This window comes from Lutjanus erythropterus, chromosome 6 (genome assembly GCF_056507025.1).
Source record: "Lutjanus erythropterus isolate fLutEry1 chromosome 6, fLutEry1.hap2, whole genome shotgun sequence".
NCBI lineage: Eukaryota > Metazoa > Chordata > Actinopteri > Lutjaniformes > Lutjanidae > Lutjanus > Lutjanus erythropterus.
In genome coordinates, this window is record NC_139322.1 from 26,918,527 (window position 1) to 26,942,096 (window position 23,570).

General features: G+C 40.5%; 1 protein-coding gene across 1 annotated transcript; it reads left to right on the forward strand.

Annotated features, from left to right (window-relative positions):
* Positions 1 to 294: 294 nt before the first annotated feature.
* On the forward strand, positions 295 to 12,895 carry pdpn (podoplanin). The gene is made up of 4 exons (XM_084721446.1): positions 295 to 680; positions 8,849 to 9,223; positions 9,920 to 10,028; positions 12,518 to 12,895. The coding sequence occupies exons 1-4, from the start codon at positions 617 to 619 to the stop codon at positions 12,522 to 12,524; spliced, it is 555 nt and encodes a 184-aa protein (XP_084577572.1). The 5' UTR covers positions 295 to 616; the 3' UTR covers positions 12,525 to 12,895.
* The last annotated feature ends 10,675 nt before the right edge of the window (positions 12,896 to 23,570 follow it).

The window sequence follows — 23,570 nt, forward strand, 5'->3', positions numbered from 1 at the left end:
TTTGTGTGTGTGTGAGCTGCTGATACTGCAGGGTTGGCAAACAGGAGGACTGAGCAGACTGCGTCGTTCTACACGGGGCTGGACCACGAGGGGCTGAAACCACCTTACTGCCCCAATCCAAAACACCCTCCTCCCAACCCAACCTGCCCCTCTGCTCCTCAACCCGCCCAGCCCACCACCACCAGTACCAGCACCCCTCCTCCACTCCCAGCTCAGTCACTCACACACACACACTCTTTTCTCTCCTGCTGTGTGCCAGTCCCTCTCTCTCTCTCCCTGCACTTCCTCAAAGTGGCCAGAGCTCCTTCTCTCTTCTCTCTTGTCCTCTTTACATCCCTCCACCACTCTTTAGTCCTCCCTCCTCCAGCTGTGAGAGCAACCAGGCCCTGCTCGTCTTCAAGTCAAAAAGGATCCCGGGCTGCTTACTTTTCCCAAACTTCTCCTGAAGACTTTATTTTCATTCTTGACCCCCATTTTTTTTTCTTGCTCCTTAAACCCTTCCCCTCCGGTGAGGCCGGCTGGTTGGTGTGTGTCTGGCGTGTGCGAGGGCTCTAGTGTCGTGCTCTTTGCCCCTGAGGGAGTCCCGTAAGGTTGTGCCTGAAGGTTTTCCACCACGATGAATGTTCAGCTGCTGCTCCTGTTGGCCCTGGTTGGCCCTTTCTGCGCCTTCACACGTGCAAGTAAGTGAACTCTCTGCTATATCACTGTCCCGCTGTTAGCACACTGTGTCCCCTCACTCCCTCTGCTTCCATGTGCCCACACCACACCACTCTTTGTCTGCTTTTAATCCCTGTAGTTTGGACAATAACTCTCTGGAGGCTGGTTCAGAAGGTAGACTTAGCTCTATTTTAATGTGTGTATCCATTGACTAGTTACTTAAGTTCCTGTGTTTAAATATTTTCGACACTTTTCGTATTTTTGTGGTTTTTACTGTTGAATCATCACTGTTTCTGACATCTGCTGGCTGTAGCCTGGCCCATATGTCCAACTCTGATTGAAAAGGAAAACTTTGGTTGAAGGTGTTAATTTAACAAATGGATAGCCTGTGTTGATTTCAACAGATCAGCCTACATCTGTCTCGGCATCATTGTCTCATTTTCACTCTCCTCCCAAGCTCCAGACACGGGAGGAAAAGTTTGATTTGCACACACGAGGGAGAAATGTGATGTAATAGCGGGAGCTCTGCTGCCTCGTGTCTGTAAATTCTTGGCACTGGCAAAGAGAAGAAAGGAATATCCTTTGGATGGCTCCCAAAACAGTGCTCATACACAGGGAGGGATGGAGCGGGAGGGTGGAGGGTAGAGGGGGGGGGGGCTGTAAACTGTAACATACACCGTACACATTTATCTGAAAGCTTATCCTCTGTCTCCTCTCATTTTACTCCTAACTTCTCTTCACTGCAACCACTTTCCTGCTTCTCCTCTAATTTTTTCTTGCACTCTTTCTCCTTGTATGTATGTTTTTACTTTCTTTCTTTCTTTCTGCTTCCTTTCTTTGCCTTGACTAGCAGTGTTTGCCCAGAGGAAGCAGGCAGGCACAGTAGGGGGGTGTGGCTGAGGCCTGAGGGAACTGTAGGGCAGGGCAGGGCTGGTTTGCGTGTGAGTATTAATAGAGAGAGGCTCTATATTTAAGAGGGTCATATGGATGAGAGAGGAGAGAAGCAAAGGGCCAGGAAGAGGAGAGCATACCCGGTACGTGATGAGCTTTAAGAGGCACCCCACCCTCTTCAACCCGCATGTTGTTAGACCATGCGGCGCGCCACCCCTTGGCATTTACCCATCTTTGGTGGGGTATCAAGCTTTACCACTTAAAGCCCCCTCCCACCTCTTTTTCCCCCCAGTCCTCCGCCTTTCTCCAACTCTCTACCCCCTTTGCCTGTCCCAGCTTCATGAGTCTGGACCCCGGGGGACGGGGTTGCTGTAGGCATGGGGGGGGCAGAGAGGGGATGGGTCTATTTTTAAACAACAACCTTTACCAATCAGAGTGCCTGTCCCATTTCCATGGAGGTTTATTCTGAAAAAGTCCATAAACTGTCAGAATTATTCTTAAAGGGACAGTTCACCCTGCCAAAAAAAATCCATATTTTTCCTCTTATCTGTAGTACTGTCTATCCATCCAGACTGTTTTAGTGTGTGTTCCAGACCTCTGGACATATCAGCTGTACAGATGTTTGCTGTCCCTCAAATATAATGAAACTAGATGGCACTCAGCTTGTTGTGCTCGAAGCACCAAAAATGAATTTGAAAAACTCAACTGTAAAGTCTAATGCTAGAAAGCATGACCTGGTCACTCAAGATAATCCACGGAGCAGTTTCATGTAGGAACTATTTTCTGTTTAGAATCAACCAGAACTACTTTCTTTCTAATACAACGGAAATAATCCTACATCTCCAACTCCAACAACTCCCACCACAACAATCTAGATGGATTAAGAGCCCAGCAATCCAGAGGAAAAACATGTGATTTTGGGATGAACTGTCCCTTTGACTTTCCAAAGAAGAGGGACACAAAGAAAATACCTCATTCCACATCTTTGCTTCACAAATGGGGGCTTTTAACTCCCTCGCGCCTGCTCACTTAACTAGCAAACCCCATGTATCCTGTAAAAGTCCCCACCTCCTCCCTCACACTGCTGCCCCCACCCCCCACCCCCGCCACCCCTCCGGTCTCCTTCTTAATGAGTTTTGTCTGCCTCTTCAGGCCTATAACATCCTCGTCACATCTGGCTGCTGAAGGGAGAGGTCATTGCCCTTTGTCCGTGCCCACTTCTAGATGTGACTCAAATGTTGCGCTCATGCTCCAAATATGAGACTGTGGCGAAGGAGCACTTCTCACGTCAACCTGAGTATCGTTTTGAGAAGAAAACCGCTCAGTCATACTTTGAAAAATTTCCGCAAGGAGAAAGAAACATCTGTTTATGGAAAGGAGTGTGAGGCCATTTTTGGCCACTTGAGATGGGAGCAGGGCTTCAGGGTACGGCCCAAATCTGCCTGTAAATGTTTTTTTTTTCTTTCCTTTTTTGTGCGTGTGAGTACTGACACAAATGTCTCATATCTCTAGCACCTACGTGTGCTTCAAGGTGAGACATGGTGCAAGAGAAAGTAAGAAAAAAATATAGAGCTGCTGACTAAGGAACACTTACACAACTGGGTGGGTGTTTTTATGATGTGGGAGTTGGATTTGAAGGATAGAAGACACATGATTAGAAATACATTCAAGCTCCAGTAAGAGTAAGATTTGCAGGAGTTTATTGGCACAATATGGAAGAAATGGACTATAGTATGTTTTAGTTAGTGTATAATTGCCTGAAAATAAGAATCATTGAGTTTTTATTACCTTATATCAACAAAAGGCATGGCCCTCTTTTACAGAATCTACATTAACACATGGCCTTTCTTTGTTTATCTTGTCATTTCTACCATGGTTGCATTCATGTCATCCCTGCCCTGATTCATTACATTTTAGGAATTTAATCTGACCTGTTAGGCCTAAGATTGAAGGCACACTCAAACTCAGTCTGGGCCATTTTCTGCCCCTGGCGATAGAGTCCAGATGCTGCATGTCCTCCTATCTAAGTTGGACCAGTAGGGGAAAAAATGACTCCCTGTCCAAGTGTGGACGCTCATCGTGTTGTGTCTCTGATAAGAACGGCTGAGAGTATTCCACTCCAGCCTGTCTCCTGCTCAAAATCCCCCAGTGCGCATTGCATGGCACGCCCCAGTATCTTCACAGCTGACTCCTACTGGTTGAGCGGGGGAGGTTACATCTCATCGTGGCGCGGTGAAGATGGGCAGGGCGCCTATCTCACTCACATTTCCCTCCTCCAGTGCTGCAAAAACATTCCTGGGCTCCGAAGGTGGACGCTCTCACACTCCCTTGTCTCACAGCGTCTGCACGGACCCGCTCCCTCCTACACAGGACTGTGAATTAGTAGCTCACTCACACACACAGACAGGGGGGCCACAGTGACAGCTGATTGTGATCGTAATGGATGGAAGCTGCTACTCCCTCCTCTCCCTGTCTCACACTGTATATCGTTGTGTCCCTCCCTCACTCTTTCACTCTCTCTGGAGTCTTTATTTATGCCAGGCAGGGGTGAAGCCCCACATGGGTGCCCCACATCTCCCAGTCTTTTGCTGTATTCCTTTAACACTTCTCCTACTCACTGAACTCTTTCTGCCTGCCTTGTACGTGCCACCTCTCAGTCCCTCCCTGTATATCTAGATCCCATCATTAGACCTTATTTGAGGGAAATTTCAAAACCAGTGTCATTCACAGTCACAATTGACCCTTCCTAATCTTGCCTTTCTCACTCTGTGCTCCAGCCGAGTAAACTTCAACCAACTCTACTTTGCTGTTTCCTTTACTTATTATGCCATGTGTTAGGCTCTTCTATGTTGAAATGAAAAACTAATTTTGAAGATGGATAAAAGATCAATATAGACAATCAATGTTAGCAAGATCTTGGATAATTTGCTAGCTAATCTTCATCATTTCTTTTTTCAAAATGTAAAATTTATAATAGGTCTGAAAATTTACACGAACATGAATCCAACATGTTATTGGCAAATATTTATTAGCATTTTTGTAAAAAAAAAAAAACAAATAAAAGGCTGCCCATGAATCCTTGAACAGTCACTCACTAAATCCCTGTGTAGCACCTATCCATAACTAGTTATAAACATATTATTGAAACATTTTGGCCAAATAGCTGTATTATTAGCTAAGGTATCCAGACAGTCCTGTGAGCCACAATGGATCATTTTGTAATTTCACGAGCAAGAGATTCTGACATATCCTCTACTTCAGAAACCACCGGTGAAAGTGCAGAGGGTGAGGCAAAAGCAGCTAACATTAGCCATGCTACAACTGCTGCTGACTCTGCAGCTACAGGAAGAGTAATGGAAAGAAAACCTGAAAATATTCAATCTAATGTATGTAGCAGAGGGTCTTTACTGTTTCTGTCTATCAGCTAAGAGGTCCATGACCTGAAAAACATTAAAGACCCCTGATCTACATCAATGGATGGTTAGCTACTTACATCCGAAAGATAATGTTAGCAAACGCTAGATAACTAGCTAGCTAATTTTCATTAATCAGTAGCATGTTATTTAGCTAATGTTTTGCTAACATTAGCTGACTCAAGATGTGAACATATAGGCCCATATGTTGCTTTTACATATCCCCCAGCAACACCTTTTTACCCCCTTCAAAATGTGGTTTTCTCTTCAACACAGAAGAGCCGAGCTCATGAGTACAGGAAACAGGACAGGAGAAAGTTAACTGAGGTTTGGCCGAGCACCAAGCTTATTCAAATGTAACTGTAGTAGAGAGTGAAAAGTGGCTTGGGAGAGGTCAGTTGCTTTGGCCCATTATTATTTGACCTACTGTCTGCATCCTGTTTCGACAGTTTCACCACCACTTGTTCCCATGTACATATGCTGCTGAGGTCTTTCTGTGTCCTGGTTGTCCATAAACTTTTGTCCTGATCTTAACTTTTACATAATGAGTGAAAAAATATGTTTTCGTCCCTTAAATCCCCAGAGACAGCCATAGGTTTACATACACACGTAGACAGATGCATTATGAACTCAGTGGCACTTGTTAGCGCTTGTTAACTGGCAGGATGATTTCAGGCTGTTTCATGCTTCACATGGAAATGGATGCAAGAGGGCGCACGTGTGGTCAAAATGATGTAATCGTGGGCGCACCACTGAAAATTTGGAATAATAAGGACAACGCCACAGTTACGTAAACCTTTCTCCGTCTGGGACTGAAAGAATGAAAAAGAAACTGGAACGGCTTCCAACTCTGCAGTGGTTTTAACTTGCTGAGAGGTGCATGGAGCTGAGTTTCCTTATGCTCCGAGGGTTTAATGTGTCTGGTCGTCATGAGAAGTGTCGTGTGTTGACCCCTGACTCAAATCCCCTCGTGTTGGTAGAAATCCTTACCCAGCTTCTGGGGTCCTGTTCTGGATCTGACCCCTGTGCTCTGAGGATTAACTTACATGCATGCTAACCAGTGCACACAGACACACTTCTTGCTGTGGGCAAAGACATCAAACCAGAGACAGACCTTGTTCACAATGAAATTTAGCAGCAGAGGGGACTCGGGGTTGCTCTCCGGCCGTTCCCTCAGAGCTGCCCTCCACCCTTCTGTGTTCCCTTTTTCTTTCTCTCCAGGGATTCAGCCTTCTCAAAGGTTTCAGCAGCAACAAACCTATCCTTAGGGAGTGGCAGAGTCAGGGAGACGAGGAGTAGATTAAAAGGAAAAGAGAGGAGAGGATGTGGACCGCAACAGTCTCACTGTTTTACTCACTAATGGAGCTGTATTTAGGATCGTCGTCACAGTGGGGAGGAAATACTACTCAGAGCTAATTGTGGGAACTGTACACATAATGAAACAATTGTCAGAGGAGGTTGAGGGGGCGATTACACATAGCGTACGTCCATACTCTGTGAAGCGCAGACCATTTTATCATCGCTTACAGACGTTCCAAACAAACAGTCGCTTTTTGAACCCCCACCCCCCCTCAGTACTCTGCCGCAGTGGGAACAAATGTTTTGTTATATTTACCCCGCCTGTTGCTAATGAACCCACTATAGCCAACGCAGGACTAGTCTAGGAATAACTGCACTGGTTGTTAGACCAGTCCAGTCATTCAGTGCTATTTTTACCCTTGCAAAGTATTCTCTATTATTTCAAGTATTTAGAACAATCGGAGAAAACGGAGACGGAGAGAGCATGATGTCAGACGCTAAGTTTAGGAGACTTGTTTCTGGTCTCTAGAGTAAGAACGTTTTGAGGGAAAAGTAAAGAGAAGAAGTGATTTCAGGCCAACATCTTGTCAGTGGAAAGTTAACCGTAGACCGTAATTTTAGTGCCACACACTGAAATCTACCTCCTTAATTTTGAAGCAGCGCTGTCCAGGCTGAGCTTTCGGTTGTGGCTGGGAGGATGTTGAACGTGGGGACATGGAACAAGGGTTATTGGAGGGAAATGATTAGGTTGAACCCAGACCGTTTCATAGTCCAGGCCTTGATGAAAGACACAAGGGTAAATACATGTCTTTACACAAAATGGGAGCCTCAGTTTTACTGCAAGCAAAGACAGTCTGTAGAGCTCTGGCCAAACTCAATTCCAAATGTTTTATCATTAAAAGAGTTGTAAATTGGACAGTAATTCCACATATTTCTATTAGTAAAGAGAAAGTGTTAAGTCCAACATTTCATCAAACCTCCTTGAGAACATTTAGTTGGTCTTCCTGAGATTGTCTACTAATTATTCAGTTGTGGTGTTTCCTCACACGATCAGGCGTTGTCTCCTCAGCCCCACCCTTCAATGGCTGCACATGTTTAAGTGGAAGAGGGTTAACAAGCATTCCCGCGCTCTCCTCACACGTCAGCTGCAGCAGCAGCAGCTCCCTACACAGGAAATGAGGCAGAAGATGTGGCATGCCAGTATGCTAACACAGAGCCTTAAAGACAGGATGGAGTGGAGGGAAAGGGGGGAGGGGGGACATTTTATGAAGTCATGGGGTGTGGTGGTCACGCTGTCACAGTAACCATGTGCTGGTGACAGAGAAGTGTTACAAGAGAGTATGAGAAAGTGGAAAGGTCAGGTCGTCATATTATGTCAGGGAAGAACCTAAATATTTACCTTGTCCTGTTTGACCTTTTTTGTACTCATCCTCCTGACAGACTCAGGGGGTCTGTGTCAGTTTCCAATCTGCTACTGTCAACTGGACAAGAGGCAGAACATATTGTACAGTTACATCACTGTGACAAAGGATATAGTAGAACAGAGCAATCATTCAATATGTAAAGGATAATGTACAGTGAGTGGGTCATTATTGTGAAATAAACCCTAATATGATGCTGGAGGAGTTTATTTCACAATAATGACCCAGTCACTGTACATTATCAGGCTTATTACATGGCTTCTTACTGAAAAATCCTTCATGTTACACAAAATATTGATTTAAAATTGATTTAAATAATATTTTCTTGCCTCTGCTTAGTTTTACTGAGTCCATGATCAGTTCTGCATCCATAGCAATGGTCTGCTAATCAGAAATAATAGTAGTACAATTAGTATTCATCAGTGCAGTGTAATGATGTTTATAAAATAATATTGTTATGAGGTTTGCATATCAAGATGTAATAAAGTTAAAATTTCAATAAATCTCTCATTTAATCTGAAACACAAAATACATCTTGAGCAGATGATAGGATTTTATATTCTACTAAACCATTAAAAACATTTAACTCAGTGCGATAAACATTAATTAAAATATTAGCTCAAGGGATATAGTAAAAAATGTACAATATATCTAAATCAAGATAATGCTACGTTACTAAAAGTGATATTTTTTCATCCATATGGAAAAAACATTTTCAATGGAAAATGGAAAATTATACACAGTTAATTACGCAGCTTTTTTGAATAGTCGATTGTGGCTGGTCAATTATAGCTTTCTACAGTCTCTTATTTTTGAAAAACAAACTGTCACTATGGACGCAGTTCTCAGATTCTGGAGGATAATGCAGGAGCAACAAAATAAAATGAATTTTAAATCAATATTTTGTGTCAAAGTAATTTTTTTTTTAATCATTAGCTGGGGCCATTATGGTAGTTAAATCATCATAATGACCACTTGCTGCATATTATCCCTTACCCATCCACTTTAATGTTGTGTCTCAGCAGCATTATATATAACAAAAGACCTATGACAAAAACAATATACATATGTACAGTTACAACAGAAACAGCTCTGCAGCCACAGATCGTATTCGTAAATTTATATCTGAATATGAACCCATCTCTGACCTGCACTTTCTCTCTCCAGGTCCCACAGAACTCCCTACAGAGCTCACTGTTGTCACTGAGGTTGATGCAGGCGACGTCTCTGAAGCTACCGAGGCTCCAAAAGAGGAGCTGACTGTCGTCACTGGTCCTCCTGCAACCGAACCAGCTGCAGCCCCTGAAGAAGCTGCGACAGAAGTTGTCACTGAGGCTGCAACTGTTCCAGATCAGGTCGTTACTGAGGAGGCCGTCCTTGAGACAGAACACCCCGTTGTTTCTACTGCAGCACCAGAACCTCTTATCACTGAGGCTCCAGCTGTGGAGACCGCAGCCCCCACAGAGGCAGCAAAGGCCGAGGACGAACCTTTGGTGACAGCAGCCTCTGAGGTAGAAACAGAGGAAGAGGTGGCCATTGAAGGTGAGGAATGTGTTGGATGGATGTTTGGGTAGTGTGAAGGTGGACAGTTTGAAGTCAGGTGTTATTATTGATAAGATTTACCATAGTAGATGTAACCGTTTTGATGTTATGTCAAAGACATCTACGTATTGTGTTCCCCTTCCACAAGCTGCCTTATATTTTTTATTCTATTAAATAAACAAAATAGACTCACAAAGTGTCAACAGCAGAAATGTTTTTACACCACCTCCTATTCCTGGTGGTCCAAAGCTCCTGTGCTAGTGGTGTAAACACAAACCCTCCCCTGAAGCTATTAGCTACCAGTCAGGGCAGACAAATTTCTAGCTTAACAGCTAATTGTTATTCTATAAGCTTTATCCTATTTGTTGAGAGTGTGAAAGTGATAGGTGGCCAATTCTGACATGTTGCATCTTTAAATACAGACAACTGAAAACTGTCTCTGTGTATATTTCCACAAACTACCAGAGTTTGTTTTAAATGTGTAAAAATCAGATCAGATACAGAATTCTCATTCATTTGTAGATAGCGGATTCAGATTTGCTTCCCAACTTTAGTTAATATTTGCTGGCCATTTTAAAATGACCAAACTTACTTACTGACTAACTAAAAAGAAACATTGGTGTGGAAACTTGTCTACATATAAGATTAAAAAAGTAATTCTGAAAATGGGCTGACTCTTGTCTTTCTGTCCCACAGATGGCCTGAGTTCTGGACAGGTAGTCGGCATTGTGATCGGCGCTCTGTTGGCAGTGATCATCGTCATCGCTGTGGTGATTGCTGCTGTGAGGAGGATGGGCAAATACTCGTAAGTACCTAACCTTTACTGGTTGAAACCATCCACTGTAAAAATAAATAAATAAATAAATAAATAAACAAATAAGCTGAGAAAACTCATAATTTAAAGGTAACTGTCTTTCAGTTTCATTAACTCTTAAGTTCAGAAATTAACTGAAAAAGTTTTTTTATAGAGATCATTTAAAACTTGAATATTTGTTTAAGACACAGCAAAATGTATTTAAAAAGTTGAGCTCATTTAAATTAAAGTAAATTAAGGTTAGTTACAACCTAATGCTGACAACTTGTGTGCACAGCTCACTGTGAACAATTGCTGATTTTTTTGTGGTTACTGAAACTCAAAGGTTCAAGTTTATCCAAAGAAGAAAACTAAATTATCTCAACACAAGATTATAGGGCGGCGCAACTTCCTTCAGTTAATTGCAAAACATAAGAGTTTGAGTTTTAGTTTGACTTCAAACTCAAAAATGTATTGTGTCTCACAGCTCTCACAGTAGTGCTTACCTACCCTGAAGCAATCTGTATTTCAAATCAAGCACATGCACTGTAACATGCCAATTTCAGGGGCATGAGCCTTATGGTGAATTGCACTATTGTATTTATTCTTAATGCAATGTTATTTGTCTTTGTGTGTACTTTGTGTTATTCTTATGTTATGGGTGTTTTTGTTGCCGGAACAAATTCTAATCAGCTGTGGCTGAAATAGCAATAAGTAGAGCTATAGAACTTAAATTTTGAGTTTTCTCTTTTTTTTTTTTTTACAGTGTATGAATGCAGACAGTCATATTAATGTTGTGCAGTGAGTCATCACTGCTGGCTTCCTCTAAATATGGAGTGAAACAGCATGAGCTTTTAGTCATCACTGATACATCCTATGATGAAATAACACAGGCAGTGATGTAATGGCTCTGTGATAAGATGACCTCAATGCCCAACACAAACTGTGTAGCATTTCGACCATAATTGGTCTCCGTTGTTAAACAGAAGTCAACCTACCCTGATGAGAGGTCCAGTACAAGTGATAGTGTTCCCATGAACCACACCCTCCCCTCCCTGAGAAGACCGTCATGAGCTGCATGTCTGGCTAATGATGACTGTTTCTTGTGTCACAGGTCTCCCAAGAACAAAAAATCTGCGAAAAAAGACAGCGTTATGGTTTCTGTAAATTTCTCTATTTGATTCTTTCAGCTAATCATTTTAACCCTTTGCCCCTCATGACCCTAATTCATCTATGATTTTTAACAGATGTCTTTTCCCCCAAAAACCACTCACAAAGTTTGGTGATTGTTGCTGCTTTTTCCTGACACACAGTCCCATGGCCCTCGGCTAGAAGGAAAATTGGGCATTCATGGTGACAAGTGGCTCTATTTGGCCTTGAAATGAGCCTGTTTATTGACTCAGTGTCTGTCTATGTGGCCAGTGGTCATCAACAGAAGGCTTGTGTTTTTCAGAAGTGGGGGAGCAGCACAAAGTCGTCAACTTCTGTTTGGTTTTCTAATTATCAGTCTTTATTTACAGTTTATTTTACAGTATATCGTCCTAAGATCTTTGCTGACTTAAAGTACACTCTAAAAGGGACAAATATAATCCAAACACTAATCTTGTCAACTCCCAAACAAAATGTCTCCCTTTTTTAGGTTTCGATAAATTTGCCTCTTATGTAAACTTCATGTTGTTTCTTATTTGTAAATGTACCTTCATGTTTTTATCTTTTAATTTGATCTACAAACCAGCTTTTTCACCACCCATTTTGTTGTTAATGCCATATGTCCTCATGTCGGAGAAATTAATTGTACACCATGAAACTAAGGCTGGGTTGCAACAATAGGGACGCCCAATTTGGCCATGTTTCTACACCCAGCCATCATGACTAGGCTGACTTATCTTTTAGCTCACTACCAAAAAAAAGGTCATGTTTTGTATACTTTTTAGCCAGCTAGCAAACAATGTAACATATTGTTAACTCTTTTGCTCACTAGCAAACAGTGTGACATTATATTATATTTTTAGCTTACCAGCAAACATTGTAACATATTACATATTGTCATTTTAGCTTGGTAGTGAACAAAATAACATGTAGCTAGCTTGCAAACAATCGGTGTTTTGTTGAATACAGAACAGCTGGAAGTGAATGGTTTTTCCCTTTCTTTTAGACTTACTAGGTCTCAACAGAGCTTTTATTTTAACAGCTCAATTTTTTTTTTAGTTTGAGCAAGTGAGCATATCAACACTGATAAAACTTTAACAGAGATTAGTTTTTAATTGTGCAACAGTGGGATTCTTAATTTAAAATCTGCATATACTCATTTTAAATCTAGTTTTGATAAACTGATTATAACTAATCTTACATTAAATTGATCTTTGTTGGAGCAACCTAGTCTAAATGAAATTAGTGCAGAGGTTAATTAATTTTAAAATAAGTTGAAAGTCAGATATACACAATTGCCCTCCTTTTTCAACCACTTACTGACTCTGTTTTGTTTTGTTTTTATCCCACAGCCCTTGAGGAAGAAGTCGGCCAAGCAGCAGGAGCGCCCAAAGTTCTGGAAATTTAACTACTGAGCTGTGACGTCATTTCCGATCATTAAACCAAGCACGATACCAGAACTAAACTAATCTAACCAGGACTCTGGACTGTTGCCAAAAAATAGGGGGAGGGAGGCTTGTGTGTGTTTATCTATGTACTGTATGTATGTGAGACAAGAGGGGTACATGAGCAACCTTCCTCACCTCCCCCGCTACCTCCCTGAACCCCCTGGAGTCGCTGATACAAAAGGCTCCAACCCCAGCTACTCCCTCGGAGACAACAAAACAAGGTGACAGCAGGATGTCGCAAAGAATTTCAGGCCTTTTCAAATGCATTTTGTTTTTGTTTTTTTTAAAAAGTGAGAGAGAGAACGATAGGGGATTATTTAACATCTGGGGGTGAATCTCTCTCCTTTAAAGAGTGAGTGATTTGATTTGCATGGAAGTTTGAGAGGACTTAAAAAAAAGAAAATACTGACAAAACAAAAGGAAATTAAACACAGAAGGAAGGTGGGAGCAGGAGAGAAAGCAGGAGAGACTGTTACAAATTCCACAGGATGTATATACAATGCAAGGGGACTACATAGTATACAGCTAATGACTTTCTCATATGTTGCAGTTGCATAGGCTAGCATTTAATATTATGGAATACACAGTACATACAGGCAGCCTCTTGGGCTATTGTTAAGGCACCCCTGAGCACCATTTAGAACATTTTCCCACGTAGCCAGAATCCCTGATATGTTGGCCAACTGTATGAAGCACTGTGTGCAGAAGTTGTTTTGACATAACACTCATGAGGTCTGAGCAGGGCTATCATGGGGCTAACAGAAAAGAAAAAGGCACCCTCATTTGCAAGAGTAACGTGACATTCTGCCCACTTTAACACTGACATATAAAAACCTAATACATATCTGTGAAATTTAGCAGAAGGGTTTGTGCCACTGCCTCTGGTATTCTCTAGGTAGTTAGGAGGATTTTAACTTTTGAAGTGCATTATTAATGTGAATTGACTGTACTTTTTAACTGCCACCCATTCCAAAAAGAACAGCTTTGATGACTTCTGGCTTGTTCCTTGTATAAAGGCTTACACGCAGCCAGTGGTTATTAGACATAGTGATAGCATTGTCTTGACAATGTGTCCATAGTACCTCTGTTAATAGCTAGATTACCAGAACAGCCATCCAGTCTTTAAATTGAGCTAACCCCACATGACGTTTTATAGTTGCACTTAGCTTTAGTGCACAGTGTTAGGCAGCAATGCCCCCCCCCCCTTTTTTTGTTATTTTTGCAATTGTAAGTGTGCTAAATGGGTGTACAAATAATGAAGTCTCAGCTTAGCTCCGCTTTGCTTTACAAACTCGTTTAATATGTGCACTGAATGAGTGATGTAATGTTTAATGAATAGGCTTTAGACACTGCAAATGTTTGCGACGACATGTGTTTGTTTCCTCCCTTCTGCTTTGCCGCATATTATCAGTTCTAGGTCTTTAATTTGTGCCATCTGATTTGTTTGAACCATTTTAATTTAATTGCAGTGTTTTTGTTCATACTGTTTCAATAAAAAACTGAAAACACTCCACAAAATATGTCTCTAATTTGTTGACTTGAAAGGTCTCTTTTGTCTTTTGTAGGTGAAAAATATCTCTGAATCGCTTTCTCAAATATGTTTATTGTCCCTAAACATTTCCTATCAATTAGATTACATGGTTACCGTGGCAACACCTAAAAGTCAACACATTCTTGAGCAGCACTGTATTCAGTCTTGAGTTAGGCCAAAATTGCACTCATGACACCTATTTTGTATTTCCAAATGCAATCCACACACATCATTAACAAGCCTCCACATGGGCAGCATCCACTCCACTCTGATTGGCCCGTTCAAGTAAAGCCTCAAATTTAAAAAAAAAACAGCCCCTTTTCAGCAGGGAGACAAACAGCACCAAATATGGAGGAACATATGGCCTCAGACCGTTGAGTCGGTTGAGCCCTCTGACAGTTAGGTGTGTTTTTTATGTCATGTTGTGGACTTTTTCATACAGTGCTGTTAAGCTGAGGCAGGGCTCCAACAGTAGACTGCGAGTCGCACAGAGATGCTCTGTGTCTGGCTTACTCTCCTCCGTGTGGTTTTAGGCAGCGGCCCAATGCCCACCTCCCCAGCCTCTGCCCCACCGGCGAGCTTCATAACTCTCTTTAGCTCACTCTCTCGCCTCAGACTGCTGGGAACAATGGAGTCTTTTGAGAGGGGCAGATGGAGAGGCTATGGGCCGTGGCTGTGAAGCTGCTCGCCAGCAGCTCCCTCTCTCCCCTTCTGCAAGGGGGAATTCTGTAGATTGCTACAGGGTGGAGTCACTTCCTGGGTGGGCCCAGCATCGATCATGTGCATTTACACAAACAGGCACACTTAGAAATATGTTTAGACTGGGAGGCACCAACATAGATTAAATTAATAGAAAATTAGTTCTAATAAGAGTTTAGCAAAACTATCTTTAAAATGAATGAATCCAAATTTAAATGAAGCAGAACTCAAGCAGCTGCAAAATTAAAAATAATCCCTGTTTAGTAAATCCAGGTTTATTGATGTAAACCATAATTCAATAGAGTTTATACAGTATTCAGATGCTTGTTTATCTGAACTAAAATGAATGTATAAATTTAAAATAAATTTGAATTCTGTCAGGAACTAGTAAGTACCCTATATAAGAGCAGACAAACCCATTTCTGCTTCTCTGTATTCTGTAACAAAACATTTTTTTGCAAGCTAGGTAAAACATACAGTTAGCCTAGTTAGCCTACACATGATGGCAGAAAAGGTCTTATTTCTTCTCCTTTAAGAATAACTTGCTGGCTGAATTAAAATAGCCAAATAAAAGATTAAAAATGGACAGTATAATAGTGAAAAAAAAAACAGACTTCCTGGCAGACTTACTGTTTTTATGGCTCACCTGGAGTGAAAGAGAGAAGAGAGCATCATAAAATTTAATTCAGTTTAGCATGTGCCTTATCTTTCTTTGAGGAACTTGATTATTTTTTATTTTATTCATCATTTATTTATCTCAAAAAGGCAGACATTTTAAAAGTTAAAATTTCCAAAGTGTAAGTTTAATGTTAATACTGGATCGCCTTTTAAATTGGAATTTAAAGTTTTTGGTGCATCATAATTAAATATAATGTGGGTTTAGAGTAGTAGAGTTTAAAAAGAAGTTTAAATGTGATCTGTCTTGATTTTAGACTTTAAACTAGTTTCTTTGTGCAAAGTTTGGTGCAACATCATTTTAAGTTGAACCATGATTTATTCAAGTTTAAAAATGAATCCTTGTTGGTACAACGAGCCTAAAAGAGACTTAAATAACTTACTCTGTGCCTTCTGTGCAGATGAACACATGTTAAAATCATGATACTCCAGCAAAATGCCTCAGCAGAAGAAGTTATTAAGACACACCATAAAAGTGTGTGATTCACTGAGAAAGTCTCAGTCAGATTCATAACACACGGTTTCAACAGCACACACACAGGTCTGTCTCATATTTAATTATGAGACTCAAAAACCGCCTGCTGATGTGGTGTGCAGGCATTAATATGAGCTGAGTGTGTGGAAGCACTGCATATTCACATGTGTTTGTGTGGTCCACTGAGTGTGTGTGTGTGTGTGTGTGTGGGTTGTACATGTTATGTACTGTAAAAACATACACAATGTACTGTATGTACACATATGAAATAGTCACCACCCAAAGTTTCCTCCCCTTTTCCTCATCCAGAGCTGACTGAAAAACAGGGAAGGAGGAAACCGCTCAGCTCCAGCAGACAGACAGATGAGGAAATATCTCTCCCTCTAAATAAAACCAGACCAGTGTATTTTTATTAACAGAAGAATGTGTGTTTACATGTATTTTTCTCTGTGCAGTGGGATCCATAAATACCAGGTTACTTATAGCTGACTGCGAGGTGTCTGTTATGTTCCACACAGAAGAAACCAGTGGTCTGAACTGGTCGTCATTTTTATTGGTAGGAAAACTGTTTGTGCCCACTCAGCAAGTTATAATCCTAACAGTGTAAAGAAAGCACAGATTGTGTAACAATAGAGGAATGAGGTTTTTCCAAATGCAGGGTTTAAAATAAACACCAGGCATCGGGCTAATTCTCTTACATTTGTTTTTGCCAGGTGAGGCAGTCTGTCCTACGACATGTTTTGCCTTTTGGCTCATCAACTAAAAATGTACTTGGAAAAGACTAAGAAAAGTTAAAATGGATAACAGACAAGCAAGATCACCTCATCCCATTGAAAAGGAAATCTAAAAGTAAGGAAAATAGTCTATGAAATTAACAAAATTCAGCTTAAATATCAATTCATCTTAAATAATAGCAGTTTTTTAATGTAACATAAGATAGTTTTGATAACTGTGGTATTTAAGTTCCAAAAGTGTTCTTTTAATGTAATTGTTACTTACATTATGCCTATTTGAACTTGTTCTTGCCTTTGAAGCAAACATTGGGTATTAAGAGAGGGAGCTGCGTTAGCAAAAAAAAAAAAAAAATCAGTGAATCAGAGAAACAAAACATTATTTTCTGATTGTTTCAAAACGGGAACGTTCTAAAGCACAAATAAACATGCCTACACCTGTGCACAATGGCTGATTTTGTGTGAATATAGCTGAAGTGATGTGTGTGTGTGTGTGTGTGTGTGTGTGTGTGTGTGTGTGTGTGTGTGTGTGTGTGTGTGTGTGTGTCTGTCTGTCTTTCTCTTTGCGGTTCTCACAGAAAAAGAGCAAAGGAAAGAGGCAGAGACAGCAACGTAACTGCTGGTTATGTTGAAATCCCAACCTCAGAACCCATGCACTGTATTAATAATACTAATAATAATACTAATAATAATAATAATAATAATACATCTGTTACACACAACATCCATCTATTCCTTATAAGTCACTTGTCCTCTACAGGGTCAGACATGTCACAGTCCACTGAGTAAGAAGTGTTCATGTAGACAGACACATTCACACGTATAAGCAGTGGTGTTGTAATATATGCAGGTATATGCAGTATTCTCACAAATCTTTCAGCTGGCATTGCATGTATCGACTTCTAATTCCCTTATAATGCACATCATTCAGTTATGTGCTGCAAGCCATTTTTTTGCCTGGGATGGCATGACCCGCCCTACTCTGCCTCTGATTGGCTAGTACTTCGCTGGCTAGATTGGATAGCTTTAGGAATGAGAAGGGTTTAGGCATGAGGAGAGTTGGTTTGGGTTAGGTTAAGAATATCAGGGTGAGCTTAGCCATCCTAAGGAAAAAAAATATCATCTCACAAATAAACTAATCTCTGACTGAAACTGAAAGTTTCCTCATCTTGAATACATCTTATATTCATTTGTTAGAGCTGTGTAAGGCCAGTAATATTTGATAATGCTGGTGTGCTTTGGTCTACATCATCTGGTGCACATCAGTTGTGTACAAATGAGAGAATTCAGATAATAGTTGTCCAGTTTTCATGTGTGGATGGACTAAGGAGCAAAGAATAGTTCACTTGTTATAGTTGTCTCACCCTGTAGTCTGTGGGCCAGTGTTGATTGCAAAATCTGCACCTCTTGTGGCTAATATTAATTTCAAAATTCACTGAATTCCAGCTGCACAACTTAAGTGACAATGTAGAAATACTATGGGCCCATTTTTGGTTGGACTAAAATCCAACAGTAGCCCTACCTGTCACTCCTAAATTAAAAGTATTCCCATTTCTCCAGGCACCACCACACCACTGTCTATAGTTAATATAGTGTTGGCAGTTCAATGGCCTTGCATGTCTCTGACTGTGGGAAGAAGCTGGAGCACATGGAGGAAACACGTAGACAGAAAGGCCTCAGCTGGCCACAGCCCAGGACCCTGTTGTTTATTATCATGTCAGAGTGTAAGCAACAGTTTAAGAACATCACATGCCCTCAATTTAGTGCCTTTATAAAACCACGATCTGGGATGTGACGTTTCAAAAGTGTTCAAAAAGTGCTTTTCATGCTTCATTTCTATGCGATTTATTAGTTTGATTATTGTTACAGATACAATAGAAGTATGAGTACCCATAGTACATTAAATACATGCTATACTGCATGACAGATAATACACTCATGTAAACACAAACCAGTTTTATCCATGTGTAGTTTATGTTTATGCACTCTGTAGTATTCATCTCATGGAGTTGACATAAATGCCATCGTACGGTGATCGGAGCTCGGCGGGGGTGTGTAGGTCTACTCATGTGCGTGAGAGGAGCGCCACATTTCAGGGTTTGTGATGTCATGACATGAATGTCAGCCAATAGGCCCGTGGGCTTTGAGTGCTGTGGACAGCTGGGTGAATGGGGAGGGTGGGGCAGGGGTGGAGGAGCGAGGGAGGGGGATAAAGTTGGGTGACGGGCAAAGTGTGTTTAGTTGTGTAGTCAGATACAGTAAAGGAATAGCTGAATTTACGTGTGTGTGTGAGTGTGTGGCAGCAGAGAGTCGAAGACAGTGAAAGGGGAGAAGGATTGATGATGTGTGTGTGGTATGTAAGTGTGCATGTGTGTGTGTACAGTATCTTTGCATATGGCGCGCTACTTTATGGGGGTCAGGGTGCATCTCCTAATGTGTGTCTGTGCAGGAGTGAGAAGGGCAGTGATTCTGGAGGGCACATGTGTGTTTATTGGCGTTTGGGGGATTATTAGCATGGGTGTGGTGTGTGTGCATGTGCGTGTGTGTGTGTGCACTGTCAGTACATAAATATACAGCACAGTGGGCTACAGTTGTGTGCACTTATGTAAAGTATGATGTGTTTGTGCACTGAACAGCTTTTTATTTGTGTGTTCACATTTACATGTTCTTCGCAGCACATCTGGCGTCCCACGACATGAAGCAATAAAATTTTTTTCGTCCTGATGACATGACATGTTGTCTGATCACAGGCAGGGCTTTGTCTCTGCAGTGTGGCACACATTTTCTATAAGGGCCCCTTATTGTTTCATGCCAAAGCCCTACTCACTGATCCTCCTGATACACAGACACATTGTGGGCCACCTCTCCCTCTCTGCTTCTTTGTCTCTCTTGTCCTATATGTTCATGTGATGGTGAATGTTCCATTGTGCACAGAGTCATCGGCACAAACCGGCGCCCACTGCCACAGGATACGCTGCTGTGCATATAATCTGGGGCACACTTTGTTTCACTCTACTCTCACGATCACTCAGTTTCCTGTTGGCGTTTAAAGATGTCTTCAAGGATATTAACAACTTATGTATATCTACAGAAACAAGTGATGGAAAGAGTACTGAAAATCTGTAGTCAAGTAAGAGTACTTTACATTACTGAAATATTACCCTGCTACAAGTAAAGTATTCTTCTTAAAAACTACTCAATAGTATTAGTTACTTCTTAACTGGTTGATGTGTTAATGCATTATCAATAGCAGACATTCAATCGAAAGGAGTTTGTGTTCCTCCAAATCTTCAGTATAAATTACTCCCAACTCCTAATTCCCAAAAAGTTGGGATTCTGTGTGAAACGTAAATAAAACATATAATGCAATGATGCACAAATACGTTTCGAACCTATATTCAATTGAACACAGTACAAAGACAAGATATTTAATGTTCAAACTCATTAACTTAATCGTCTATTGTGATTATACACTCATTCTGAATTTGGCACCTGCAACATGTTTCAAAAAAGTCAGGGATATGTTTACCACCATGATACATCACCTTTTCTTTAAACAACACTCAGTAAAAGTTTGGTGAAGTTTTGAAAGTGAAATTCTTTCTCATTCTTGATAGATTGCTTGGGTCTCTGTTGTTGTATTTTGCACTTCATAATGCACTACACTTTTTCAATGGGAGACAAGTCTGGACTGCAGGCAGGTCAGTTTAGTACCTGAACTCTTTTACTACAAAGCCACACTGTTGTAACACATGCAAAATGTGTCTTGGCATAGTTTTGCTGAAATAAGAAGAAACATCTCTGAAAAAGACATTGTCTGGATGGCATCATATGTTTCTCCAACACCTGTATGTACCTTTCAGCATTAATGATACCTTCACAGACAGTTCCCCATGATGCTATGGGTACTAACATACCCTTATACCATCACAGATGCTGGCTTTTGAGGTTAGTGCAGGTAACAATCTTTCTCTTTGCACCATAACATCTTAAATTGCACTTGTAGATGCAGTGAAAAACTGTGTTTACTGACAAAATTTTTCCAGTGTTCCAGAGTCCATGTAGAATCTTTTATATAATTTTTGGGATTTTTAACGCAGTGCTAAATGAGGGGTCAAAGGTCACAGGCATTCAGTGATGATTGTCAGCCTTGCCCTTTAAGTGCAGAGATTTCTCTAGTTTCTCTGAATCTTTTAATGATGAAATCCTGATATTAATTACAACTGTGCATTCAGAAACACTGTTCTTAAACAGTTTGACTATTTGACCATGCAGTTTTTCACAAAGTGTTGCCCCTTGTGAATGACTGAGCCTTTTGAGGATGCCCCTTTCATACACAATCATGATTCACTCACCCGTTAACAATTAACCTGCTTACCTGTGGAATGACCCAAACAGGTGTTTTTTCTGAGAATTCCACTTTACCAGTCTTATGTTGTCCCCTATATTATGTATGTGTACATATACCTTGAGAGATAACCTCACACATACTCAAAAATGAGAAACTGTCAAAATGTAGTGGGCATGTATAAATGCTCAGTCTAAATACAGTTGGAACTGATGCAACAAATAATCACCTGGAGGATGAAAATAAACAAATAAATCATTTAAGCAGGGGGAAAGTACATTTTTCAGAAAAGAATATAGATACAAAAAGTATTAGTTGCCACTGTAAAGATTTTCTATCTTCAATGCATCCATGATGCAATAGAGTACAGTTACTGATAAAGCTACATACTGTGTATATTCAAAACTGTTCAGTTCTAGTTAAATTCATTCCTACTGTATGACAGAGTTTGACTGTTTAACCATGTGTGTGACATGGCTTCCAGGCGGTCAGCACCTGCTTATATGATGATTTGACGTATGTGTCTGACCAGCAAACCCAATTGTGAGCTGCTCATCATAATTCCACAGCTGCAGTTGCCATCAACTGTGAAAGACATGCTGGAGCCTTGGCCCTTGGGTCCAGAGTGACTCTCTATGACCAGCTATAAATACGCATGATCATGGTCAGCTTGACACTACATAAACTACACGTGAGAATCTTTTACTCTTTAATACATTCTGTTCCTCCAGAGTTATGTCAGTTCATCTGTGTCAGGAACAGTGCTGCAAAGTTTGGGTTGAATCTAAAATACAGAGCAGTAGAAAAGCCTGAGTCGAGAGAGGCCTGTTGTTTATGATCTTTCATTACGGCTCGCAGAAGTCTGGCATGTAGTTTGATAGTAAAATGCCACTCAGCCGACATACCACACATGTGCCATGAGAACACCACCCATGTGCTGCACAATGTCACAGATGTACATGTGGGGTCTCTTCCTACAGATCATCTGAAAGAATGTCTTTTATGTTGGTATGGTTCTGGAGGTGGAAATAACGATGCGCTGATGTGAAACCAGGGGGTAGCCCTCTATCAGTGTAGGTGTGAGCTTTACATGAGCCAGAACATTGTGATCCAATTGACAATTGTTGGCAAACAGAGAACTGGTCACGGGGAGAGAAATGTACATCATAAATCTTCAGCTTGTCAGCTCAGTACGGCTTCTGTTTTCTCAACAGCTGTGAAACAGACATGATAATGGGAATTCAGGATATTGACATATGGCCTGGATATAACATCAATTAAACTTCACACTGCAGTTAATTGGGAAGTTTCATCTTGCACATGTTTTTGCAAGATGAAATAACTTCAGAGTATATGCACATATGTGGATTAAAATAAAACAGTATGGCTTTTAAGTAGGCCCATTTTTGCAGACAAGCTTACATTAATATGTTCATGGTTGTGTGTGTTTATATACTTAAAATAATGTCTATACTACTATTGTATATGCAAAATAACTGTAAATCCATTAATATAGTAAGTTAGAAACGTTATACATTTTAAAATGTTCATGCAATGCAAGCACATAGAAATACATGGCTTTTGTGCCCTCAGAATATGGTGATATGCTTGTGTATGTTCTGTAATAGTTTTACAAGCTGTTGAAGTCTGTGCTAATGTGTTTGTGTGTGTTATCTTTTAATGTTTTTATATGCCATCAACATGACAGGGACTGCAGATGAATATGATCTTATATGGCTAAATCTGACACATTTACATGATGGACTTAGGGGATCATGTTAATTAATGTCATTAAACATCTTTGGTGTTAATAAGTAAAGATACAGTATAATCTATAAAAAACAGAAGTGCAAGTTACTGGTTAGACCCAACATTTTTATATTATCGTCATCATCTTTTCTTTATTATATTGCGCCCTCTACAGGCCAAATCAATACATTGCAAGGATAGAGTTGGTTAAGAAAAGTAATACTAGATATGGCTGTGTTTTTGATGTGTTTAGACGTTTAAATTTTAACAGATTTTATGTGTATGCGTCAAATCACTTCACTGTTTAAAAATAGCCGAGCATGTACTGGAATATTCAAATTTAGTTTTGAGAATATGAGGGAGAAGATAACCACAATCTAAACTAAAAGTGTCAACATGAAGCCTGCAGCTAAAACTATCAGGCCGCCGAGTTAAAATAGTTTCAATCTGGAGTTCGTTTTTTTCCCCCTCACAATTACATTAATACACCATTCATTATACCGAAAAACTGCTTAGCTAGAGACAGCATAAATAATTATAATATCTTAGATCAATATCTGCAATATCTTAGCTTCCAGCATAACATCTGTGCATTTTAATGAAACAATTTGTTCACACTGGCAGTGATGCGCTAATGTTCTCATTTTAGTCTGAGGTGACAGCTGCCTTTTGCTGTGATGTTTTTTTTTTTTCTTCCACTGCTTTTAACAAACCTGTTGCTGATTGGTCCAAATTTGACATCCACATTT

What these genes read in the sequence shown, in the direction of transcription:
- pdpn (XM_084721446.1), top strand. Translation starts at nt 617, where the DNA reads ATGAATGTTCAGCTGCTGCTCCTGTTGGCCCTGGTTGGCCCTTTCTGC. An exon ending in CTGCGCCTTCACACGTGCAA is followed by an intron (nt 681 to 8,848) that starts GTAAGTGAACTC and finishes TTCTCTCTCCAG; the next exon opens with GTCCCACAGAACTCCCTACA. An exon ending in GGAAGAGGTGGCCATTGAAG is followed by an intron (nt 9,224 to 9,919) that starts GTGAGGAATGTG and finishes TCTGTCCCACAG; the next exon opens with ATGGCCTGAGTTCTGGACAG.